Source organism: Momordica charantia, assembly GCF_013281855.1.
Source record: "Momordica charantia cultivar OHB3-1 chromosome 10 unlocalized genomic scaffold, Mcharantia_2.0 BLBB01000010.1, whole genome shotgun sequence".
Lineage (NCBI taxonomy): Eukaryota > Viridiplantae > Streptophyta > Magnoliopsida > Cucurbitales > Cucurbitaceae > Momordica > Momordica charantia.
Genome location: NW_028275158.1, coordinates 2,587,295 through 2,604,789, shown reverse-complemented (window position 1 = coordinate 2,604,789; position 17,495 = coordinate 2,587,295). Strand labels below are relative to the sequence as shown.

The window sequence follows — 17,495 nt, the reverse complement described above, 5'->3', positions numbered from 1 at the left end:
TAAAAATAAACCAGATCCATTAACCACGAAATTATGTTAATGTTAGCTACAACAATTTCTTCTCGTACTAAATTCCTGTGAAATGATTTAAAGCTTCTTAAGTTTGGTGTAATTTTATTTTTCTAACTCCAAAGAAGGTAATTCATAAACTATGTTATATTTGACCCATATTATATAACTACACTTAATAGGTCATATGTAATTTCAAATGATGTTTTTTTTTCCGTGCAACAATTATGGGTGAAGGTGACCAAATTTGAGTCAAGGTGATATAATTCCTTGCAAATTCGAGGTTTTCTCAAACAAGCACTAAACAAAGGATTCCACAAAGTAGAGATCTCCACTGAAAAACATCAAACCCTAATAACTACTAACAAATAAGTCGATGTTAGTAGCATGTCTAATTCCATGATAAAGGAGTTCTATTCACATCATATTATAATTCAACACATAAGAAAAATATCAAGCTTGTCATATCTACTTAAATTTTGTTACGAATCGACAATCGACAATTTTATAAGATGTTGCCGTGTCTGAAAATTAGTAGCACCAAATAAGGAAAAAAACATCTCAACATGCCAACGTTGCTTACATGAAGTGGTAATAATTCAAAGGAGTGGAAATTTGATTTTTTTTTTCTCTCAAAATTAATGATGAGGATAAATATGATTGAAGCTGGTTTTACGGACAACGTGTCAAGAAATGAAAGTGAATTTTTTACAAAACTAATCCAAATATTTATATATTTATTTATTTCGTGTTATCCAAATTTTAAAAGGAGAAAGAAGGGAAGGGAACCGCGGGTGGGCGCAGTGAGAGAACATGCGGTGTTTAAATAGAAGAAGCGTCAGGCAAATTAAGAGGGGGAGAATTTACTGAATTACCCTTACATTGACCGAGGGGAAACGAAGGGAGGGTTCGTTCACACGTTTTCGCCGACCCCACAGTGGGGCCCACACCTCACACACAGTGCAGAAAATCAGCCAATCGCCTTTCGGTCGACATCAGCACTTGTGGGGCCCACCAGCTCAATAAAAACTGAGTGAACTATACGAAACCCTAAATGCACGACAAATTCGCCCCAAATTCACCCCAAACGCATCTCCCCGAATCACAGTACAATCCGGCGGTCCGGATGTGTCCACGTGCACGGAGAGACAGATCCGTCCATGCCAGGTCACTTGGTCAATTCACCGGCACGAGAGGGCGAATCTGGACCGTTGGATCGGCGTTCCAGACTGCATCGACGGCCGCGATTCTGCCCGAAGTTTTTCGGGGCAGATCTCCGCGCCTTTAAGAACAGACCCTAGCCCCTCTTCTTCCTCGCTCAGAAGTCAGGATCAACCAAAATCCTCGAACACTAGCGTTGCACGATTCCTTCTTCCTTTTTGTTTTTCCTCTCAATTTTTGTACACCTCGGAGGGCTTTTTTGCGGCGGCGCGTGAGGATTTTTTGAGCGCGTAGGGACGACGTGCCGGCAGATTCATGTTTAACCCTTCAACCGCATTGGGAAATCCTCGACGGATCCCTGTCGGAATCCTACTGGAAATTTCGGATTCCGTACAGGAATGGCTTCCGCCGTCTTAGCAAACCGAAACGAATCCAATTGGCCGCAGCCGAGGGGAAACGGCCGCGGTACGGAAGGAGGATTCATGGGTAAAGTACCTTTTTCAAACCCTAACCCTAAATTTAACAAGAAACAGTTTCACGGCGAGATGAACGGTTTCCAGATGGATGACTCACCGGCTGTGACTCAATCAGCGTCAGATGATGCATCGTCGATTAATCATCATCGGAGATTGTCGAACGGCGTCGATTTCAGTCAATATGTGAGCTTCAATGTTTCGTCGTGTTCGAGGAAGGAGCTGATCGAGCTAAAGAGCAGGTTAATCTCCGAACTTGAACAGATTCGGCAATTGAAAAATCGCATCAATTCCGGCGACCTACATTCCAGACCAAAACACCAGAAAAAATCGTCGAAAACCTCGGGAACCAAGCGGCCTCTGCCGACTATGAGCAACGGCAAGGAGTTGAAGCGGTCAAATTCAGAGAACGGTAATCTGATGAAGACGTGCTCGCAGATTTTGACAAAACTGATGAAGCACAAACATGGCTGGATCTTCAACAAGCCGGTCGATGTGGTTGGGATGAATCTTCACGATTACTACGACATCGTAAAGCGTCCAATGGATTTGGGATCCGTGAAATCCAAGTTGAGCAAAGATGCGTATGAATCGCCGTTCGATTTCGCTGCCGACGTGAGGTTGACCTTCAAGAACGCGATGACCTATAATCCCAGGGGCCACGATGTGCACGCCATGGCAGAGCAATTACTGACGAGATTCGACGAATTGTTTCGGCCCGTGGGTGAGGTACTGGAAGAGGAAGATCGGCGATATCGTGGCTACCAAGAAGAGTTGCATCAAGCGAGTTCTTGGAATCATTCGGAGGCTGAAAGAACGGTGGTTAAGAAGGATAGCTCGAAGCAAATTGTGAAGAAGCCAGAGTCGATCAAAGCTCCGTCAAGCTCGTCTAACCCGCCTATGATGCAGTCGCAGTCGCCCGTCAAAACTCCATCGCCTCTGCGGGCACCTCCTGTGAAGCCGGTGAAGCAGCCGAAGCCAAGAGCCAAAGATCCTAACAAGAGAGAAATGACTCTTGAAGAGAAGCACAAGTTGGGAATCGGGTTGCAGAGTTTGCCGCCGGAGAAAATGGAACAAGTGGTGCAAATTATAAAAAAGAGAAACGGCCATTTGAAGCAGGATGGGGATGAGATTGAGCTCGACATTGAGGCTGTAGATACGGAAACCCTCTGGGAGCTTGATCGGCTGGTCACGAACTGGAAGAAGATGATGAGCAAGATCAAGCGACAGGGTCTCTTCCCCGCTGCATCTAACAAGCCCAATGGGGTAAATTTACTTCTACAAATCTGGCTCTCTCAATAAGCATTTCGCACCCCACCAAATGGTTGGGTTCATCACGTTTACTTTGTTCTGATGATTATGTATTGTGAATCTTGACAGGTTATGCCCGTCACTGAGAAAATCGAAGTGGGTTCCGAGACAAAGAAGCAACGCAAAGGGGAGGCTGGTGAAGAAGACGTGGACATTGGCGATGAGATGCCGGCGAGCAATTTTCCTCCGGTGGAGATCGAGAAAGACGCCGGAGGAGGCCATGCTAGCAGTAGCTCCAGCGGCTCCAGCAGTTCTAGCAGTGATGATTCTTCCTCTTCGAGTGGTATAACCCAACTCTAAGCCTCTGCTGGATGTTTTGAGATTTGGGATTTGTTTCCACAAGTAGAGGTTAATGGGGTGTACCATCCTTGCAGATTCGGATTCCGAAGGCAGTTCATCCGGGAGCGATTCTGACGACAATGCACAATAAAGCGTGAGATTTGATGATGGAACGGTCTGAAAGAGATCCAAAATGGAGAGCGACAATCCCTCTTGCGCTGCACGGAGTGGACCATTGGGTAGAGATCTGTCTGAATGAGGTATTAAATTAAATTTGTCCATTCCATTTTCCGAGTTGTTGTTATATGTTATCTCTTCTGTCACAATGTGAAGCAATGGCTAATTTGATTTATAAACCTTTTACAGGGTTGTTTAATCTCCAGAGTGCGAAATAGTGAGCTTTATGATGGGTTAAGTCGGCAGTTTCTGCCTCAGCTTATGGATCTTGAAGGCATAATAACATAACAGAAAACACTTGGGAACCTGAAGAATGGAGAGTTGGGGAAGAAGGAAAGTTGTAGGTAAAGGAAGAAGAAAGTTAGAGAAAATGATGCAGTGTAGGAATGTAGAAGAAGAAGAAGAAGAAGAAGAAGAACAGGTTTAGAATTTGAGTTTTATACTCTCTGTACACATCATTACATTTATACATAATGTTTCAATGTGAATCAATGTGCAATTTTTTTGTGGGTGTGAAACTTGGATTCTAATATGACATTGTTCTTTATTCCTAGATAATCGTACCATACCCCAACACTTTTCCCACCTATCTTGCCCTTCAATCTAGGGGGAGCTGGATCAACACTACTCAATTAATTTAATTGTTTTGAAGGCCTTCTTCTTTGACTGTTGGAGGGAGGAAATTTCAATGCTCAATGCAACATGCCAGGTTTGAACATTAAGCTTGGAAAAGGAATCTCATGGGAAGGCCCCATGTGCTTATTAGACTGTATTAAGAAAGAATATGGCCAAAAACTTACCACCAAAACTAGTTGGCTTCGTTGGGTGCCCCACTCTCAACACTTCATTAATTGATGGTATTTTGTTTTGTGGATACAACAACGCCGCCCCTCTTGATCCATCTTCTTTTGCACACTCCCTGCACGTGCAATACATATGGTCACTTTCCTCTCTGCAACATCGCCATGGATGCAGAGACCTTAAAAGTTGAGAAAAGGAAGACAACAAACCCATTTCAGCCTTTTTTGAGACTTTGGACATTGGAAATCCCATGAAATCACTTGATGACAGAGCAAAGAACATCACAGTCTGAACTTTGATTCCTGCTGTCTGTGTTTGCAGTAATTTACATAGAAATAGAAGTAAACAGACGAGGAAAATGGTCCCGAGTTATTCCATATATGACAAGGTCAGTAAGAGAGAACGTGTATTTGAGTGAGAGTTTATTCACCAATTTAACCAAAACCAAGAACATGGTCCAGAGAATCCTCTTTTCACGGGAGAGTTTTTATCATCGAGAACGGGCAGGCAGTGACCCAAATCACTGACGAATTCTTAAACAATGAAGAATTCAACAAAAGCAAACAAAGCAACACTGCTACTATATCAGGAACATTCTAAACATATTCCAACCTCCAACATTTAGATACAAAATCCGCTAGAATTCTTAGTCCTATCACCATATTAAAATAAGAGCACCTTTGGTTGTTAAAATAAGGAAAACTCCGTGCACCCGAACAATTATGTTGCTCATTTCTTCACCTCCTCGTACTCGGCTTCAGAAGCTTGTTCACCACCCTGAGATCCTCCGGAAGCAGCACCACCTCCTGAACCACCAGCCATATGCTGTCCAATCTTGGAAACGGCTTTGTTGGCAGCATCAAGTTTTGACTTGATCGCTTCAATGTCATCTTCTGACATTGCCTTCCTCAGGTCTGCCACTGAATCCTCTATCTCTTTGGCAACCTCGCTAGGTATTTTCTCCCTGTATTCGGCCAAGCTCTTCTCTATGCTGTAGATGGTAGTATCTGCACTGTTTCTGATATCGATCAGAGCTTTCCTTTCTTGATCCTTCTGGGCGTGCAACTCTGCTTCCTTGACCATCTTCTCAATTTCGTCTTCTGAGAGTCCTCCAGAAGATCGAATGGTGATTTGTTGCTCTTTACCAGTGGACTTGTCCTTGGCAGAGACAGTAACAATACCGTTGGCATCAATGTCAAATGTCACCTCAATTTGAGGCATTCCTCTTGGAGCAGGGGGAATTCCAACTAGCTCAAACTCTCCTAGAAGTTTGTTGTCAGAGGCCATTTCTCGCTCACCTTGCAATACCTTGATACCAACCTGGGTCTGATTGTCAGCTGCGGTTGAGAACACCTGCAATGATGGAAAGTCGAATAATTAAAGAAGCATCCACAACGGGCAAGATTCGATCAGCCTTAGCATACAGATATTGGCTTGATATAACAACAGTATTAAATACTTATCCACTACCTATAACTGTAAATGCTTACTACTTCATCAGCTCCTATCTATTACAGTGGATGCTCCAGGACTTTGCCAAACATGTGGGGATGAGGAAATGAATAACTTGAAAGCAGGTTATCCAAAGTAGTAGATTTTACTGTTATGAACCAACATGCATGCACTAAATAAGGTAATAAGCTTCGAAGAATTACCTGACTCTTCTTGGTGGGAATGGTAGTGTTCCGACTGATCAACCTTGTAAAGATACCACCAAGTGTCTCAATACCAAGCGATAGTGGGGTAACATCTAAAAGAAGCAACTCTTTGACATCACCACGGAGAATGCCACCCTGAATTGCAGCTCCCATAGCAACTGCTTCATCAGGATTCACTCCTTTACTGGGGCTCTTTCCAAAAATTTCTGTGACAACCTCTTGAACCTTGGGTACACGAGTCATTCCACCAACTAAAAGCACTTCATCGACCTCTTTGATAGAAATATTGCCATCCTTCAAACAGTTCTTACATGGGGCCTTGGTCCTTTCAATCAGGTGACTTACTAGGCTTTCAAATTTCGACCTGGTCAAAGTGATGTTCAGATGCTTAGCACCAGTTGCATCAGCAGTGATAAATGGCAGGTTAATTTCAGTCTGTGACGTAGATGATAGCTCAATCTTTGCCTTTTCTGCAGCCTCTCTAAGCCTCTGCAAGGCAAGCCTGTCCTTGGTAAGGTCAATTGCCTCAGTCCGTTTGAACTCACTTACAAGGAAGTCCAGTAAAGCATTGTCAAAATCCTCTCCTCCCAAGAATGTGTCACCGTTTGTTGCTTTCACCTAAAAAGAAAATATATAATTTTTTAAAAAAAATCAATAGTAGTTAGTAAAGCTCAAATATTAAGGAAGAAAATAAATTATGTGAAACTTATATTTCGAAAATAATAAAATAAACATTGTACCTCAAAAACACCATTGGATATCTCCAAGATGGAAACATCGAATGTGCCACCACCAAGATCAAAGACAGCAATAAGACCCTCCTTGTTGTTCATTCCATAAGAAAGTGCAGCAGCAGTGGGTTCGTTGATAATTCTAAGAACATCCAAACCAGCAATCCTGCCAGCGTCCTTTGTTGCTTGTCTCTGTGCATCATTGAAATAAGCCGGAACAGTAATCACAGCCTTCGACACGGTCTTTCCAAGGTAGGCTTCAGCAGTTTCCTTCATCTTTGTTAGAACAAAAGCACCAATCTGACTTGGCGAGTACTGCTGTCCATTTGCTTCAACCCAAGCATCTCCATTCGGAGCTCTGACTATTTTGTATGGTACCATCTTCATTTCCTTCTGTGTCTGAGGGTCGTCAAAACGCCTACCAATCAGACGTTTGGTCCCGAACACAGTGTTTGTTGGATTTGTTACCGCCTGTCTCTTTGCTGGAGTTCCTACAAGTAATTCACCTTTCTGATTGAAAGCAACCACCGATGGTGTAGTCCTAGCACCTTCAGAGTTTTCAATAACTTTTGGATTCTACAAACATATAACCAGAATCAGGGAGGCAGAAAAATGGCACACTGAGCCATCAATCAATCACATGTGTACATTGTAGGCTAGACTTACCTTCCCTTCCATGACAGAAACACAGGAGTTGGTGGTACCCAAATCAATACCAATTACATCATTCCCAGCAGGCTTGGAACTGTACGGAGTGGACAAGGCAACTATAAGGAAATGATGGAAACCAACAGTTAACATAAACTTACAACTATTTTTACAAGTCAGCAGAACCTGAATGGCCTGGACAAAGTTGCCCATGATTGACTAAGTTGAGATTTGGTCCATGACGGCTTGGCATTGCTTGTTAACTGCATCATCATTAGAAACACAAGAGTTTAAGTCTAAGAATTTTTATTGAAGATATCAAATGCCAGTGATCAACAAAGTTTGAAATTACTGGCCACAGATTGAAGCCGAAAGAACATATTATAGAAAACACAAAAAACAGAGACGTGTTGGCATAACATGAATATTCGTGCAGCTAAGGGAATTGCAGAATCGCATCACAGTCATTTCTTAGACCATCAATCCATACGGCGTCCTACCTTAACTAGCCAAGGGCAATAAGTGATTCAAATCATCAAAAGATTATGGAATTCCCAGTATCGTCACAAATAAAAACATATAATATGTCATTCGCACGACTAATTCCAGAATACCTTCAAGCTACTTAAGCCCACTCACCAACGAGCCGTTCCGATCCCCGTACAAAAATAAATAATCATTACAAATTCGTTACACACAGATCCGATAGGGCGAGTACAACACAAGCCCCGTACCCCGAAATTCATAATCAAAACCGAAATTCGATAACACCAATTTCTACGATTACAAACAACACAACAAACACAAATATTAAACCAGAAGCAGCTCCCACAGGCCTAATAGCAACAAATCTCGGAGACTCACAAGGTTAAAACCGAGGATCGACAGCAGAAAACAAACAAATGAATAACTACGAAAGTGAGGAGCAGACATACGGATCGGTAAGCCGAAAGGGAGGAGGAGGCTACATCGCGACGTCGAAGAGAACGAAGCAGCACACCCGTGGCCATGGCAGAAATGAGGTGCAAGAAACCAGTAGAGAGGAAGAGAGAGAGAGAGAGAGACGATTTTGGTTGGGCCTGTGCGAAGGGTTTAGGGTTTTGGGGGAACGAAGAAATTGAAGGGAGAGGTTTTATGTGAGGCGGTGATGAGAAATGACGGATGGTTCTAGCAACCCTGGTCGTCGTGGAACATTCTAGATCTCTACCGCCACTCTCCAAACCTAAACCTAAAAACCAACCATTTTTCATAAATATAAATTAGGTTTAGATATTATTTTAGTTTGTTCATTTTTTATTTTTATTTATTTTGATCTTGTATTTTTAAAAATCTTAATTAATTTTAATCTATGGAGTTTTTGAAAGGTTGATTTTGGTCCTTTTACTCTAAACTGGGACTAATTTGGTGGTAAAATTTTAACAATTTTATAAACGATGAAAATCCTTTAATATAAATTTATAACTACGTTTCAAAAAATTTTAGAAAGTGAAGTGTTGTATTAAAACTATGATCGAAATAAATTAGATAAAAGTAAATATAAAAAGACTGAAATTGTAACTTTTTAAGAGTACATGAACCAAACCGTGTTGAACTAAGGTGAGAATGACATAGACCAAACTAATATTTAAACCAACAAATTAATTTTATGATTAACATATAATTGATAATATAAAATTAAGAAAATTTTGACTTTTTTTAGTTCAACGATTATAAAAATGATAAATAAATCATCAAGATATTAAGTATCTTGTCTATCAAATTATGATCCGATTGGTACACAAAATTTAAAAGGGTCGTTATTTAGTTTTTGTTTCTATTTTAAATTATTACAGCATAAATTATAAATACAGAATTAATTCGCCGACGGCTATTTATACATATATTTATTTGCAATATAATTAATCATAGATGATTGAGGAAATGATTCTAAAATTTGATCGAGTCTCACCAACTAATTTCGTTCCTACGTTTTAACAAACACTATAAGAAATAAACCATACTGTAGTTATAAATATTTAATTGGTCTTTTTTTTTTCGTAAAACTTTTATATTCTACCATAAACATTACTGTGCTCACTGTTCATTAATCATATATCATTTAAAACCGATCGGGTTTAAATTCCTATATCATTTCTAACATTTACGAATTGTAATTACATGATTTCAAAAACTTAATACAGAAAAAGATGGAATTGAAATTGAAAAACATTAAAAAAATAATAAAATTGAAAAATGACATAAACATTTTTTTTTTAAATACAACAATTATTACGAACTATGCTCGTTTTGACACATCAACATTCATTTAGTCATTATACTTTTCAAAATCTTATTTTTGTTGGGACTCACACTTGATAACTTTCAATAAAGTTAGGTTGTTCGTTTCTTATTTACATTTCAAGCTTTTATCGACTTCTAAAATGCATATTAAATATTAGAAATATAACATAAATTTTTTAAAAATGTTTTATTAAAAAATTAATTTTTCTATAAATATATATACCACACACAATTATATTTTTATTAAAAAGGAGAAGATATAAAAAAAGAAACAAAAAACAGAAACGTGTGATTTTGTTATTATGAAATCATGATATAACACTGGCAAATATGCATTTCCATGAATTTCTTGATTCCATATAATAAGGAAATTAATCAAAAGGCATATAGATTAACCCAAACACTCTCATGTATTTACAAAATAAATTAAAAAACAAAAAAAAAAGAAGTTGCTAACAGTTACAATAAATCATTGGTGGAAGTTAACAAGTACAACAGTCCAGTGAGGAACTGATCAAAGGCATTGAAAGCTGCCAAAAAACAATACAAATCTCTGTGGGAGAAAAAAGAAGAAAAGAATAAAAGAAACTGTACATGTCAAGAGCTTACAAATGTTAAAGAAAAGGGAAAAAAAAATACTGTTAGGATAGAACTGGCTAACCTCATTGACCTGAAACAAACTGCAACCAAGTTCTTTCAAGCCAGTCTGTCTACCAGGGTAAGGGAGGATACAGTAATGCAAGATTTTTGTTCAATATTTACCGATCAATCGGGGTTCGACAAGCAATGGTAGTTCAATGGTTTAACTTACAAATCACCCAAGATCGAGACCGAGAAGCTGGGTCTTCAAAAGGCATGTTCGTCTGGTCTTTTGGATGGATGTAACGAAATGAGTACGGATGGAAAGGATGCATATCGTCAGATCCGAAGATAACCACCTCCTCCCCTACCTTCAACCCCATTATTTCTTACAGTTCTCTTCAGAAAAGATTTTCTGTTGAGAGACCAGCTCTTTCTCATCTTCCTCCGCCGATGCCATGCTGCTAGGTAGGTATAAAGAGCCGGGAAACTGAAGCAGAGCAGCACCGCTATTAGCATTACAATGCAGAGAAACATGACGTTACGAAACCCGTCTTTCAACTCTGGATTTTTCTGATCTGTCCATGGTACTCCACCAACATTCATACCAAATACTGCCGAGAGGTTCCAGAACATTAGGATGAAATTTTTTCAAATGAGTTCATGGCAAAAGAACTGGAACTAAAACAGTGTTCTAAAACAAGTGTGTTACCTCCAGTAACGACCGATAATGGTAAGAATATGATTGAAAGAAATGATAGATAATAGAGTTTCTTGTTAATTTGCTCGGCTTGCCAGCTATCGAGACCAGCCTGTATAGCAGTGACGCGATTCGCCAAAAATCCCACATTCTCCTTCAACCTTCTTAAACGTCCAACCAATTCCTCGAGTGAGCTGATGTCTTCACTGGCAAACCATTGTTTAGAAGAACACTTTTCTCTCACTCGTGGAAAGACTTGTTCCCCGTGTGCAATCACCTGCGCTCCATGAAAATACAGACAAAAGCAAGATGGATACGTAAGATTAGATAATAGATTAATAAGCGCAAAAACCAATTGCAGAAGATATACTAATATGCCCGAACAATATCTTCCATTCACAACGGTTGTGATCAGCATTTCCTAGTTTATGCTTCAGAATTCACACATATAGTTCAATCCATTTTCAACTTAAATAAAAACTCATTTGCTATGACATGGAAACAAAGCCTTAGTTTTCAGATCATTGATTGTCTATCGACAAGAGTTCAATAGTCAGGTTATGGTTGTAGACACATCAGGTCATTTAAGAAGAATCTTTGATCTGAAATCCACAGACCATCGTGGCAGATACACCGAACAGCTTGATCCTCACCATCATGGATCATGAGCCTCCAATGAGGCTCGCAGTATGTTTATTCAAAACCTTAATGTACCTTAATATGATTTAAATTTGGTTAAATTACAAGTTTAGTCTCGGAACTTTCAGAGTAATATTTATTTAGCCTTGAACTTGAAAAAGCCTCTAACATGCCCAAAACTTTTAAGTTTGTCTGTTTGTGGACTATCGAGTTCTAGTCAATGCATTTAAAAGAGTTTCTAATAGGTTACTTAACTTCAATCTTGTGTCTAACATGTCTCTGTTGTTAACTTGATCATTTTAACCCTAACATAACACGCTGGATGTTTTAAATATTGTTTGGTGGGCTGATTTACAGCAGGTTCAAATATTTGATGGCGTTGGTGTTTACAAATTAACCACATGGACCTATTAGATACAAAATCCAAAGTTAATGAACCTAATAGAAAATTTGTTAACTATAAAATTTAATGTACAAGAAATAAATGTACACAATCTACAATCTTTAAAGTTCATTGGCCAAAGTAACTTATAATTTAATCTCTAAACTGGGGGGGAGGGGATTTTCTTACACGAATTGAGAAACTACCTGCAGGAGCCGCTGCAAATTAAGGTTCATTTTGGGGAATCTTCGGTCATCGAGCATTTGTTTTTTCAAGGCAAATCCACCTAAAAACAGCACAAGAATAGATTTCTGTTATTACATATCGAAAATCCATTAAGACAACCCATACTCTGTCAGTGAAAGCTTATGGAAAGAATCAAAGTTCATGATAATAGGTGAATATTATAATCTTCCATTTTCATCGTTCAATATATCAGGAAAGTTCAAGATAGTTCACAAACGGATTGAGATCAGGGAAAAAAATTCAGTAAGTTCCAAATCAAACACATAACACAAAACAATATTATGTATATGTATATGTATTGAACAGACACGATCGATGCTCTTAACTAAAAAGTCCAAATGAGTACAAACATGATGAAGTTCCAAGTAAATACACCTCTCCAGACGTCTTTTTTCCTTGAAAGTAAAAACAAATGCCATATCGAACCCAGCTCTTTCTCAAACAGGAGGCGGTTTATAGACTTATAGTATTCATCTTCAGGAGAAAGTAAATACAAAAACATTTCCTATCGTAAATGATTCTATATCTATAAGAGCGACTACTTTATGCTGCAAAGAACCATACCTTTATCCATTTCAAGCTCCACGGAATCTAACTCAATCTCAAGCTTAGTCACCACATCTTGAAGGTGATCCACATGTGTATCAATAATATGAACAACTAGATTTGAGAGGGACATCGGCACAGGATTATCAGCCTCCTCCGAGTGGTTCATTGTCAATAAGAATTCAAGAACATGCTCCCTAATTACAATGCCCCCACTTTCTCTCCGCTCACTTCTAAAGTGGGAGGGGATCTCCACACTAGGAACCTCTGAGAGAAGAGACTGACCAACCGGGGAGAATCCTAATCGGGGAACGCGACCCAAAGACACGGTGATGACAGAATTCTCAGTAATTCTAGCAGCAATTCTGAATGTAAAATCAGAAGATGGAGGGCCAGGTGAATTCACTCTGAAGACAAGCGCCCCATCAACATGTCCACAAAAGGGTCCATTGCTGACAAGGGAGAGAATGTCCTGAAGTTTCAAAGGCGGGCAAAGAACGTCTATGAGGTACTGTGCAGATTGTGACAGTTTTTGATTTCCTTTTGGGAGTTCTACATGATACCAACAAAACTCATTTCCTCTACCCTCAGTAAGATCCCAATCCTTATTGTAGTAGCTCCCATATCCATCAAATATGTACGCTCTCTTCCTCACCATGCCCGGAAAGTGATGGGACAGACCGGCCTCCCGCAAGAGAAGGTGTGCTGAAGTTTCCCTATCCAATTCATCCAACTCCCCATTAGCAACAGGCTCCGCATTAGCAAGCTCCATGAATTTGTTCTGAAATTTCAAATACCAGAGATCAACCACCCCATCATACCAAATTCAAGCAAATTGTTCTAATTTCCCCACAAATTTCGACAGCTTAATTGCTCAAAACAAAACAGTAACTCCACTTAGATCTAAACATAAAGGCCAAGAGCAATATAAACTAATGAAGAAGTACCAAAAACCACTTGACCCTGTCTCGAATAAAGCAGGATTCCACAGCCCATAAGAACCATTTCTCCAAAGCAACAGAAAGGAATCCATGGAATTACGAATCGATAAGAATCGCAGATTTGAATTTCAGAAGCAACCACAAGAACAAAAGAAACGAAATATGCAATTGAATCATAAATCAAAAAGAATTACCTCCCGAAAAGAATCGAAAACCCTATCCCCAATACATCAACGAGAAAACCTAAATCAGAACAAACGAAAAAAAAAGCAGCGAAAAGGCGAATTTCCAAATTTTGAAAAAACTACCTTCTTCCCGGCCTTGTCAAAGGCCATTCAACCACCACGTAGGTCTCAAAACATGAAACCGCAGCGAAAATTCAACACCCACGTGGAATTTTCCGCAATATAAAATTCCCTTTGATTGACAGAAGGGATTAAACAAAACCTGTTCTACCGGTTGTCGTGTTTCCGCGAAGCTTCCTTCCCATCGCCAAGTCGGGAAGTTGGATGAACTATTTTGAAAACCGAATTGCAGCGCTGTACAATAATATATTTCAATCACTTCCAATCACGAATCCCTTTTAATAATTCGTTGACAAGAAGATGGAATTCAAATCTATTGCGCTTCAATTTAGATCCACTTACTAAAATCTTTTCTTCGTTGGGGCTCTCAATTGAAGGTGTTGGCGGCCAGTAATTGCCCATTGGTACCAGAAAAGAGTCAAAAATAGTTCACAAATGGGCAGCGAAAGCCAATAACTATGAAATGACCATCTATAACCTATCCAAAGGAAGTAACTTTTTCATGTTGTAAATATCCATTCTTGATCTTTCTATAAAGTGAATTGAAAACTCCATTTTCTTTTTGCCCTTAGTTTGTTAAATTTGTTATTAAATTCTTTAAATTTGTATTTCAACTTTGTGTTTGAAGTTAAATAAATAGTAATATTTTTTAGTACAAAAAATAGTAAAATTAATACATGTTTTAGTTAAATTTGTGGTTCTTCACTTATTGTAATATTGTTTGCAGTGTGTTAGACATTTGTTTAGCTAGGGATTTTGATGTCTTTTCTTTTTATCTCGAGTTTAGGTTTGAATTTTTATTTAAAGATTTTTCATAATGTATTAAGTTTATCTTGAAAGGAAAATCCATTTGATATAACTAGTTTAATAACACGTGGAACACCTAATAAAAATATTGATTTTATTTATTATAAAAATAGTTTATTCAACTAAATTAGTATGGTTTTAAATTTGTAAAAATATCATAAATTTGTTATATTTTATTATTTATAATTGGTGTAATTGTAAAAATATAAGACTAAATCGAATTATTATTAATCAAAGTTGAAATTAAAAAAATGATAAAAATGATGTCTAAATATAAAATACGAATCAAATCAATCGAATAATATAATATCTTATTCAATTTTAAATTAATTTGTTGATGTTTTACCTTTTCTATATCATACACATCTTTTTAAACTATTCTGGTTTATTATTAGTATATATAGGTTTAAGTTTCTTAATTTTATCGACATAAATTTTTCAAATTGTCGTGGAAATAAATTAAACATACAAATTTATCGTGGGAGTCAATGAAAAATTATAAAACTTTTGGCATTCAAAAATTTTAATATTCCTATTAGTATATACAAAAGTTATAATTAATTTATGCACATGAACGCGTACCTTTTACCTACCAACCTTTCACATTCTATTTATTATAAATTGTATTATCTTTCATTTTCTTACGTTTAATATAACAATTTTTTATATTCTCATTTTGAATATGTTATTTTTATCTAATTTAGACCTCTTGTTTTTTAACTACATATTCAATTAAAATTATAAATATTTTCCAGCCTAATTTTTTTAGGTAATATATTAAAATTTTCAACTTCAATAAAGAAAAATTATTTTAATTATTTGATTTCATGTTATAATTATATTTATTATTTGAAAATTCTTTAACTACCACATGAATGAAATGACAAATAAAAAAAAGTATTCCAACTTCCTAAATTACTTACTGATTATTATTGATAATTGATTGATTAATTAATTTACTGTCTATACTTAATTAAAAACTTATAAGGACATGATTTTTTTAAATAATATAAGCCTGTAATTATATCAATAAATTATTGATTTTTCCAACCATTTTAAATAAAAAATACATTAATTATAAAACAAACAAAAAACATCTAATGTGCCCTGGCTATAGACTCATTCATTAAAATAAATTTTCTCACAATGTGGTAGAATTTTATAAAATCATTTGCATCGAATAAAATCAATCAAATATGGCAAAAAAAAAAGTTGGTACTGTGGTCAACGAACAAAATAAAATATTATAACTACATAAAAAATCGAGAATTCTAACGTGAACAATCGTTGGGCTTCGGTGCTGGCTCCCCTGTCGTCAAGTCACCAATTTTTTTAATAGTATGCCTCTAGGAATATCTGATACTTTCAACTTCATGATTTTACTTGAAGATCACCATTGCAGAGATTAAAAATCAAAGCTCAAAAAAAAAAACATTTCATCACAAGGTGGAATTGAAACGACACGGTCTATGATCCGAGATATAGATCCAAAACATGCTTCATTGCAACTTAAATATGTCACAAACATCTTAAGATGTCCTTTTAAGATTGAAGAATTATTTGAGAGTAATGAATTGAGAAGACTAAAAAGAAGAATAAATAAAAAAATATTTGTGAACACAACGTGGGAGAAAACTCAAATTTATATAGTAATAGATGATGAAAAGTTACAAAATTTTAGAAATTCTGTGATTTAACGGTAATTAAAATAATTTTTTAAAAGTTTTAAGAAAACGTTTTATATTCTATATATTTAGTGTATAATTAATTTATTAACAAATTAATTTACTATATTTATAATAGATAGCTTAATTTCTATTATAAATATAATTTTATTTTATTATTAAATTCAAATGTAATTAGTAAAATTTTTTCCATTTTCAAATAAGTGCCCCTTATAAAATAAAATAAAATAAAATTTATTTTATTTTATAGGTTAAAATTAATTTGAATTATTTGTTTATCATTAACTAAAAATTAAAGGGGTATAATAGTTCTAAAATATTTTTTCGAGATCGTGCATTTTTAATAAAATTATTATAAGCATTGTTTTGAGGGAGGGAAAGCGTGGTTACTTTGAGGAGGCAACTGGACTGGAGTGCTTTCATCAAATGATGCATGTGGGCTGAGTCATTCCCACCCCAAGTGATGGCCCGATTCGGCCGGGTCGGGAAGAGATTCACATAGAGACTCTTAGGAATCTCTTTCTATGTTAGCGGGAGGGGGTGGACTTTCCTATGGTAGTCCAGCTGCAGCCTCTGACCGTCCGTCTCGTTTCATCTTTCTTTGGCTATACTTGTATGTATAGAGCCATGTTAGCTTCACATGAGAGTCTTTTTCTGCACTTTTTAATTGAACAATATTAGACGTTCCCCTTTTAACTTTTTGGAGATTATATTGGATGCTTTAGATAGTAATGGTACTTTTTTGGTGGACAATGTCGTACATTCAAAGACGGCTAGTGCATTTTCATCCTACTCTTCTCTCTTTCTGTTCTATTTTGATGGAGGTTCGCGCGTATATACAGAGATTATGTCTTTGCTGGTTATTAATTATTTTGTAATCAAAATTTTGCAGCTTTTGACTGGAAGGGTCGTAATGTACGATCCAGTAATAATCTCTCGGCTTCAAACCCTTATGACGCATCATCCTCAATTTATCCATAGGATCCTATTACACGCTAGTTGTAGGATTTTCTCTTGTTCTTTTTGTCTCCTATTGTTGTTTTTTCCCCCTTTTTTTCCTTCTTATTGCGGTTTCAATATGATGAATTGATTTTTCAATTTATTTAAATATAAATATTCAAACATCATTCTTTTTAA

General features: G+C 37.0%; 3 protein-coding genes across 6 annotated transcripts; 1 reads left to right on the top strand and 2 right to left on the bottom strand.

Moving 5' to 3' along the window:
- Positions 1 to 1,314: 1,314 nt before the first annotated feature.
- LOC111017687 (transcription factor GTE7) lies at positions 1,315 to 3,928 on the top strand. The gene is made up of 4 exons (XM_022293519.2): positions 1,315 to 2,909; positions 3,024 to 3,237; positions 3,329 to 3,493; positions 3,600 to 3,928. Exons 1-3 carry the CDS (start codon positions 1,569 to 1,571, stop codon positions 3,382 to 3,384), a joined length of 1,611 nt encoding a protein of 536 aa, XP_022149211.1. The 5' UTR covers positions 1,315 to 1,568; the 3' UTR covers positions 3,385 to 3,493; positions 3,600 to 3,928.
- A 676-nt stretch (positions 3,929 to 4,604) lies between these two features.
- On the bottom strand, positions 4,605 to 8,427 carry MTHSC70-2 (mitochondrial HSO70 2). Its single transcript, XM_022293518.2, has 6 exons — positions 8,184 to 8,427; positions 7,435 to 7,511; positions 7,267 to 7,345; positions 6,610 to 7,176; positions 5,867 to 6,487; positions 4,605 to 5,564 (listed from the first exon to the last, which is right to left on the bottom strand). Exons 1-6 carry the CDS (start codon positions 8,256 to 8,258, stop codon positions 4,941 to 4,943), a joined length of 2,043 nt encoding a protein of 680 aa, XP_022149210.1. The 5' UTR covers positions 8,259 to 8,427; the 3' UTR covers positions 4,605 to 4,940.
- Positions 8,428 to 9,968: 1,541 nt separating this feature from the next.
- Positions 9,969 to 14,361, bottom strand: LOC111017737 (Magnesium transporter CorA-like family protein). Of its 4 annotated transcripts, XM_022293584.2 has the most exons (6): positions 14,209 to 14,361; positions 13,870 to 14,100; positions 12,639 to 13,401; positions 12,035 to 12,114; positions 10,820 to 11,084; positions 9,969 to 10,721 (listed from the first exon to the last, which is right to left on the bottom strand). In XM_022293584.2, exons 2-6 carry the CDS (start codon positions 13,894 to 13,896, stop codon positions 10,447 to 10,449), a joined length of 1,410 nt encoding a protein of 469 aa, XP_022149276.1. In that variant the 5' UTR covers positions 13,897 to 14,100; positions 14,209 to 14,361; the 3' UTR covers positions 9,969 to 10,446. The 4 variants fall into 4 exon arrangements, with proteins under 4 accessions (XP_022149276.1, XP_022149277.1, XP_022149280.1 ...); XM_022293585.2 differs by having other exon boundaries at positions 13,870 to 14,292; XM_022293588.2 differs by lacking the exon at positions 14,209 to 14,361 and having other exon boundaries at positions 13,756 to 13,880.
- Between the last annotated feature and the right edge of the window lie 3,134 nt (positions 14,362 to 17,495).

Coding starts and splice junctions, on each gene's coding strand:
- LOC111017687 (XM_022293519.2), top strand. CDS start 1,569: ATGGCTTCCGCCGTCTTAGCAAACCGAAACGAATCCAATTGGCCGCAG. Junction 2,910..3,023: donor CATCTAACAAGCCCAATGGG/GTAAATTTACTT, acceptor GAATCTTGACAG/GTTATGCCCGTCACTGAGAA. Junction 3,238..3,328: donor TGATTCTTCCTCTTCGAGTG/GTATAACCCAAC, acceptor CCATCCTTGCAG/ATTCGGATTCCGAAGGCAGT.
- MTHSC70-2 (XM_022293518.2), bottom strand. CDS start 8,258: ATGGCCACGGGTGTGCTGCTTCGTTCTCTTCGACGTCGCGATGTAGCC. Junction 7,177..7,266: donor TTTCTGTCATGGAAGGGAAG/GTAAGTCTAGCC, acceptor ATATGTTTGTAG/AATCCAAAAGTTATTGAAAA. Junction 6,488..6,609: donor TATCCAATGGTGTTTTTGAG/GTACAATGTTTA, acceptor TTTTCTTTTTAG/GTGAAAGCAACAAACGGTGA.
- LOC111017737 (XM_022293584.2), bottom strand. CDS start 13,896: ATGGCCTTTGACAAGGCCGGGAAGAAG. Junction 12,115..12,638: donor GGAGCTTGAAATGGATAAAG/GTATGGTTCTTT, acceptor TGCTGTTTTTAG/GTGGATTTGCCTTGAAAAAA. Junction 10,722..10,819: donor ATTATCGGTCGTTACTGGAG/GTAACACACTTG, acceptor ACCTCTCGGCAG/TATTTGGTATGAATGTTGGT.